Source organism: Bison bison, unplaced genomic scaffold (assembly GCF_000754665.1).
Source record: "Bison bison bison isolate TAMUID 2011002044 unplaced genomic scaffold, Bison_UMD1.0 scf7180017864506, whole genome shotgun sequence".
Taxonomy (NCBI): Eukaryota; Metazoa; Chordata; class Mammalia; order Artiodactyla; family Bovidae; genus Bison; species Bison bison.
In genome coordinates, this window is record NW_011495063.1 from 882,211 (window position 1) to 890,538 (window position 8,328).

At 38.2% G+C, this 8,328-nt stretch overlaps 1 protein-coding gene across 1 annotated transcript; it reads left to right on the forward strand.

The window, feature by feature from the left end:
* The first annotated feature begins 3,916 nt into the window (after positions 1-3,916).
* Positions 3,917-4,876, forward strand: LOC104980750 (olfactory receptor 151-like). Its single transcript, XM_010829523.1, has one exon. It carries the CDS (start codon positions 3,917-3,919, stop codon positions 4,874-4,876), a length of 960 nt encoding a protein of 319 aa, XP_010827825.1.
* Positions 4,877-8,328: the final 3,452 nt, after the last annotated feature.

The window sequence follows — 8,328 nt, forward strand, 5'->3', positions numbered from 1 at the left end:
GGCATAGTCAATAAAGCAGAAATAGATGCCTTTCTGGAACTCTCTTGCTTTTTCCATGATCCAGCAGATGTTGGCAATTATCTCTGGTTCCTCTGCCTTTTCTAAAACCAGCTTGAACATCAGGAAGTTCACGGTTCACATATTGCTGAAGCCTGGCTTGGAGAATTTTGAGCATTACTTTACTAGCGTGTGAGATGAGTGCAATTGTGTGGTAGTTTGAGCATTCTTTGGCATTGCCTTTCTTTGGGATTGGAATGAAAACTCACCTTTTCCAGTCCTGTGGCCACTGCTGAGTTTTCCAAATTTCTGCAAACTGAGCATAAATAAATGAAATAGAGATTGAAAACAATATAAAAGATTAGTGAAATGAAAAACTGGTTCTTTGAAAAGGTAATCAAAATTGATAAAACATTAGCCATATTCATCAAGAGAAAAAAGAGACTCATTCTATGAGTTCACCCTCACCCTGATACCAAAAGCAAACAAAGATACCACAAAAAAGAAAATTACAAGTCAATATCACTGATGAACATAGATACAAAACTCAACAAATACCAGCAAACTAAATCCAACAATGCATTAAAAGGATCATACAACATGATCAAGTAAGATTTACCCCAGGGAATCAAAGATGGTTCAGTACTCACAAATCAATCAATGTGATATACCATGTTAACAAATTGAAATAAAAAACTCCTTGTCACATCAACAGAAGAGAAAATAGCTGTTGATGAAGTTCATCATCCACTCTTTATGTTGATAATGTATTTCAACATAATAAAGGCCATATATGACAAACCCACAGATCACATCATACTTAATGGTGAAAAGCTGAAAGCTTTACCTCTAATATCAGGAACAAGACAAAGATGTCCACTCTTTTATTCAAAATAGCTTTTAGTCAAAACAGTGACTTTTATTCAACACAGTTTTGAAAGTCCTAACTAAAGTAGAAAAGAAAAAAATAAAAAATTCAAATTGGAAAAGAAGAAATACAACTATCACTGTTGACAAGACTTGCTTAAGACAAATTTTAAACTGCCATTTTGACTTAGATATACCAAGATTCCTTCCAGGCAGTCTTAGACATATTATTATATATCTACATATTATTAACATCAGCTAAAAATCTTCTCTGTACTGATTAGATTGGACTAAAGATGGACAAACAATAGGTAGTAATCTAGAAATCAACAACATAGAAACAGAAAAATGATGAAGCAACAGGAGAGACAGTGAATATTCTAAAGGATATACTTGATGTGAGAAGAAAAAGTGACCAAGATCATCTAACAAATAGGGATCCCAAGATTTAAAGATAAGCAAAGAATGGGATAAGAGAAGATGTACACACGCCGTTCAAATAATGTTGCTCTTGATCTGTAAGTTGTACTGTATTCTGTTTCTACTTCCACCTACTTCTAAGCCTGGTCCAACATGAATTTTTCCTGAGTCCTTTCAACACAGTGGAGGGCAGTCTCAAACTCTTCCTCAGGAGCTTTGTTTAATGCAGTATAAACTGCTTTCCATGCCAAAATTTCAAGCTACAAAGGCATTCTGGTTACAATAAGCATAAAACTTAAAATAAAATCCTTTACTGACTGTAGCTGAATTTTGTCTGTCCAGAAACATCAGTTCAGTTCAGTCCCTCAGTTGTATCTGACTCTTTGCGACCCCACGGACCAAAGAACACCAGGCTTCCCTGTCCAACACCAACTCCCATGGCTTGCTCAAACTCATATCCATTGAGTTGGTGATGCCATCCAACCATCTCATCATCTGTCGTCCCCTTCTCCTCCCGCCTTCAATCTTACCAGTATCAGGATCTTTTCAAATGAGTCAGTTCTTCTCAGGTGGCCAAAGTATTGGAGTTTCAGCTTCAGCATCTGTCCTTCCAATGAATATTCAGGACTGATTTCCTTTAGGATGGACGGGTTGGATCTCCTTGCCATCCAAGGGACTCTCAAGAGTGTTCTCCAACACTACAGTTCAAAAGCATCAATTCTTTGGCACTCAGATTTCTCTATAGTCCAACTCTCACATTCATACATGACTACTAGAAAAACTGTAGCTTTGACTAGATGGACCTTTGTTGGTAAATAATGTCTCTTTTTAGTATATTGGAGAAGGAAATGGCAACCCACTCCAGTGTTCTTGCCTGGAGAATCCCAGGGACGGGGGAGCTTGGTGGGCTGCCATCTATGGGGTCATGCAGAGTCAGACATGACTGAAGCGACTTAGCAGCAGCAGCAGCTTTTTAGTATGCTGTCTAGATTGGTCATAGCTTTTCTTCCAAGGATTGTATTTTAATTTCATGGCTGCAGTCACCATCTACAGTGATTCTGGAGCCCAAAAAACTAAAGTCTGTCACTGTTTCCATTGTTTCTCCATCTATTTGCCATGAAGTGATGGGACTGGATGTCATGATCTTAGTTTTCTGAATGTTGAGCTTTAAGCCAGCTTTTCACTCTCTTCTTTCACTTTCATCAAGAGGCTCTTTAGTTCTTCACTTTCTGCCATTAGGGTGGTGTCATCTGCATATCTGAGGTGATTGATATTTCTCCTGACAATCTTTATTCCAGCTGGTGCTTCATCCAGCCTGGCATTTCGCATTTTGTACTCTGCATATAAGTTAAATAAGCAGGGTGACAATACCCAGCCTTGACGTACCCCTTTCCCGATTTGGAACCAGTCTGTTTTTCCACATCTGTTTCTAACTGTTGCTTCTTGACCTACATACAGATTTCTCAGGAGGCATGTCAGGGGGTCTGGTATTCCCATCTCTTGAAGAATTTTCCACAGTTTGTTGTGATAGACACAGTCAAAGGCTTTGGTATAGTCAATAAAGCAAAAGTAAATGTTTTTCTGGAACTCTCTTGATGTTTTGATGATCCAATGGATGTTGGCAATTTGATCTCTGGTTACTCTGCCTTTTCGAAATCTAGCTTGGACATCTGGAAGTTCATGGTTCACATACTGTTGAAGCTTGGCTTGGAGAATTTCGAGCATTACTTTGCTAGCGTGTGAGATGAGTGCAATTGTGCGGTAGTTTGAACATACTTTGCCATTGCCTTTCAGAAACATAGCACTCAATAACCACAAAATCCCAGTAAATTAGAATTAATGTAAGTAGAAACCTGACATCATTATTTTTTAAATCTCATCAGGTGATATTTATGTGTAACCAGAACTAAGAATAACTGTCCTAAGACCACAGGTTCAGTGAAAAATTACTACAAATTCCATATGCCCAATGAAAATGTACATTTGTATAGCAACAGAATATTTGGAAAATATTGAGTTGGCAAATTGTTTGGGTTTTCCTCAACATCTTACAGAAAACCCTGAACAATAGCCAATCTAATATTTCATGTATATTATTCCATTATATTTTTAACTTTGAAAATTGATATTGTAACTCCATATAATTCTCAAATGTGGAAACTGACTTGTCATTCAGTAATTGGAAGGGCTCTATCATCCCACACTATCTGGATTTAAGATAAGGTGACCTCATGCTTTCATTTCATGGGGAGTATTTTGGGACTGCAGAGATGATAAGGGCCTTTTTCTTTCTGGAGCAAAATTCAACTTTGGTCTCATAAATAAAACACACTTGTAGTTACCTCCAGGGTACTTGGAAAATATGAGAGTGGAAAGGCTCTATAGGGACCCCTATTTTCTCCAACTTCATATTCTTCAAACCATGCCATTATTGTAGGAATCCTAGAAAACATTAGACATGAAGAGACAAACAACTAGAAAAAATGAGTTCAAGATCACTCACTCAGGAACAGAAACTGATATCTACCCACACCAGAAAGGGTCATATATGGTTATTTATAAGTATCTTCAGGGGCTTATGTTTTCATAAGCTCTTATTTCTTTTTTCCACAGAGCTCCCAACCAGAGGAGAATGGCTGCACAAAACCACTCCACAGTGACAGAGTTCATTCTTGGAGGTTTAATAAATCAGCCAGAGCTCCAACTACCCTTCTTCTTCCTCTTCCTTGGGATCTACTCAGTCACCATGATAGGGAACCTGGGTGTGATAACACTGATTTGTCTGAATGCTCAGCTTCATACACCCATGTACTACTTTCTCAGCAGTCTATCACTATTAGATCTCTGCTACTCCTCTGTCATTACCCCTAAGATGCTGGTGAACTTTGTGTCAGAAAAGAACACCATCTCCTATGCAGGGTGCATGGCCCAGTTCTACTTCTTCATTGTGTTTGTCATTGCTGAGTGTTACATGCTGACAGTGATGGCCTATGACCGCTATGTTGCCATCTGCAGACCTCTGCTTTACAACATCATCATGTCTCATGGAGTCTGCTCCCTCCTGGTGGCTGCAGTCTATACCATGGGGCTCATTGGCTCAACCATAGAAATTGGCCTCATGTTAAAACTATCCTATTGTGAGCACCTCATCAGTTACTACTTCTGTGATGTTGTCCCACTCATGAAGCTCTCCTGCTCCAGCACTTATCATATTGAAATAACAACTTTCTTTTTGGCTGGATTTAACATCATAGTCACCAGCTTAACAATCTTTGTTTCCTATGCTTTTATTCTCTCCAGCATCCTCCGTATCCACTCCACAGAGGGAAGGTCCAAAGCCTTCAGTACATGCAGCTCCCATCTTGCAGCTGTGGGATTGTTTTACGGATCTACCACATTCTTGTACTTAAAACCCCCCACAGGCAGTTCCCTGGCCCGGGAGAATGTCGTCTCCCTGTTCTACACCACAGGAATACCCATGCTGAACCCCCTAATCTACAGCTTGAGAAATAAGGAAGTGAAAGCTGCCATGCAGAAAACACTAAGGAGAAAACTCTTTGGATGCAAATGTCATTATTCTTTTTCAGGTTGAAAATTGGTAGAGAAATATAGAGGAGAAGCCCTGTAAAAATTTACATACATATAATGGAAAAACAACCACTTATCAATATGATTTATTGAATGTATTTGCTAATTTTTTCCAATTCCCTTTCTCCCTCTCACATCTCTCATGTCTTACTCTGCTTGAATCTTTCTGGTTTCAAGTGGTCTTTTGTTTTGCTTGAGATCAGTTATTTGGTTGGTTGGTTTATTTATGCTTTGCCCTCTGTTAAACAAGGAGATCCAACCAGTCCATTCTGAAGGAGATCAGCCCTGGGATTTCTTTGGAAGGAATGATGCTAAAGATGAAGCTCCAGTACTTTGACCACCTCACGCGAAGAGTTGACTCATTGGAAAAGACTCTGATGCTGGGAGGGATTGGGGGCAGGAGGAGAAGGGGACGACAGAGGATGAGATGGCTGGATGGCATCACTGACTCAATGGACGTGAGTCTGAGTTGGTGATGGATAGGGAGGCCTGGCGTGCTGCGATTCATGGGGTTGCAAAGAGTCGGACACGACTGATGGACTGAACTGAACTGAGCTGAACTGAAAACATGTATCTTGATTATAGCATAAGTTTAGAACATCTAGCAATGAGTTCCATACTGTTCATGGGGTTCTCATGACAAGAATACTGGAGTGGTTTGCCGTTCCCTTCTCCAGTGGACCACATTTTGTCAGAGAACTATCCATTGATTTTTCCCCAACTAGCCCTTTAGAGTACACAGACAAATCGGGATGAATTAAGAAGTCATAAGAAATAGCAAATAGTCTCTTTCTCACCCAGATTTATCCCACTTTTCTCTTTTATTATACTTTTACTGTGTCCTTATACCTGCCACAACTATTGTTTTCCTAAAATGTCCTTCAGCTGAGAATTTATTTCCCCTCCTTTTCCTCTGCGGAGGCAAAACTTTAATGGCCAGTCTTTTGCTGCAAAGCTTAATGTGACAATTAATACACAAAGTAACCAAGTATCCTTGACCCATATGTCTGATCTCCATCTCTGCCATGATCATTTAAATGGTGCCTTCACCCAGTTATTACTATCACCATAGGATCATCACTGAATTATCACCATCCATCTCACATTCATGGATGCTAGGCCAACATCTAAGTGTTTGATGGAATTAGTTCATTTCTCAGATGAGGAAACTTTAAGTTAAGTAATCTCAGATAACATAGCTGCTAAACAATTAACGCTGAGATTCACACTGACAGATCGTCATCCCCTCTCTCTTGGCCAACAGTATCTCTGTGTATCCCGCTATTCTTAGCATAATTATAAATTTCCAATGTTTAACTTTTTCTTCCATTATCTTCCCACAGCTTCCAGACATCCAAGGAATATTAGACATCCTTGTAGTCTTTTCTCCATGCTAAATAACATTCTGCAATCTCCGCCTATATGACTCAGTAAACCAGTTGACCTGGTACAAAATGTCTTTCACCATTTCACTGAAACAATGAGTTAGAGAATTAGTTGCCTTGCACTGCAAATATTTGAGGACATTCTTTTCATTATCATTCATAATTTTTTAATAATACTAAGCTAATTATCAGTCCTCTGTCATTTTAATTATTTAGATACAGTATTTCATAACTTGATGCAGAAAAATGAACAATTCTAAATCTCTTAAGCAGAAAGAATTTAATACAGGAAACTAAATGTTCAGATATTTTTCTTGCTATTTTTAACAGGTGTCGCAAAGAGTCGGACACGACTGAGCAACTGAACTGAACTGAACTGAACTTTAAATATATCCTGCCATTCCCTTCTGGCCTGCAGAATTTCTGCTGAAAGATCAGCTGTTAAGCCTATGGGGTTTCCCTTGTAAGTTACTTGTTGCTTCTCCCAGGCTGCTTTTCATAGTCTTTCTTTGTGTTTAGTCTTCATTAGTTGGATTAGTATGTATCTTGGCATGTTTCTCCTTGGGTTTACCCTGTATGGGACTCTTTGTGCCTCTTGGACTTGGTTGACTATTTCCTTTTCCATGTTGGGGAAATTTTCAACTATACTCTCTTCAAAAATTTTTCTCATATCCTCTCTTTTTCTCTTCTCTTTCTGGGACCCCTATAATTCTAAGGTTGGTGCATTTGATATTGTCTCAGAGGCCTCTGAAACTATCCTCAGTTCCTGTCATTCTTTTTACTTCATTCCACTCTTCATAAGTTACTTCTACCATTTTATCTTCCAGCTCTCTGACTTGTTCTTCTGCTTCAGATATTCTGCTATTGATTCCTTCTAGGGTATTTTTAATTTCAGTAATTGTGCTGTTTGTCTCTGTATGTTTGTTCTTTAATTCTTCTAGGTCTTTGTTGATTCTTGCATTTTCTCCATTTTGTTTTCAAGGTTTTTGATCATCTTTACTATCACTATTCTAAATTCTTTTTAGGTAGTTTGCCTATTTCCTCTTCATTTATTTGGACTTCTGTGTTTCTAGTTTGTTCTTTCGTTTGTGTAGTATCTGTCTGTCTTTTCATTATTTTTTTAACTTATTGTGTTTGAGGTCTCCTTTTCCCAGGCTTCAAGGCAAGTTGAATTCTTTCCTTGAAGAAAATTGAATTCTTTCTTCTTTTTGGTTTCTGCCCTCCTAAGGTTGGTCCAGTGGTTTCTGTAAGCTTCATATAGGGTGATATTTGTGCTGAGTTTCCGTTTGTTTGTTTGTTTTTCCTCTGGTGGGCAAGGCCAAGTGAGGTTGGAATCCTGTCTGCTGATGATTGGGTTTACACTTTTGTTTTGTTTGTTGTTTAGATAAGGCATCCTGCACAAGGTGCTACTGGTGGTTGGCTGATGCTGGATCTTGTATTCAAGTGGTTTCCTTTGTCTGAGTTCTCACTATTTGATACTCCTTAGAGTTAGTTCTCTGGGAATCTAGGATCTTGAAGTCAGTGCTCCACTCCAAAGGCTCAGGGCTTGATCTCTGGTCACAAGTAGTTTGTTATGGCATTAAGTGAGATTAAAACAAACACACTAAAACCAAAGATGAAACCCAGGCATATGGCAGTTACAAAATCAGGCAAATAATAATTAAAATAATGGAATATACACGTAAACATATATACCCATAAGCAAAGTCAAAACAGTCCAACTAAAATAAAGTACAGTAGATTGACCCAGCAAACAAAGGAAATCAAAAGTTATATTTACCATTTAAGAACAAAACTAACTAAAGCACAAACTGGAAAACAAAACTAAAGCAAAGTGCCAGGTGGAGAATAAAGCAATGAAAACAAAACTAACAGATATGTTGAGAGGAAAGGAAAGAAAGAAAGAATAGATGTGCAATGTTAAATAGAGGTAGATGAAGAAGAGTAATATACACTAAAGATTAACTGCAAGAACAGTTAAGGAAAAGAACAGTAGGAAAGGAAAACAAAGGAATAAATGTAGAAAAAATGTAATAGGATTTTAAAAATTAAAATTATTTTTAAAAGAAGA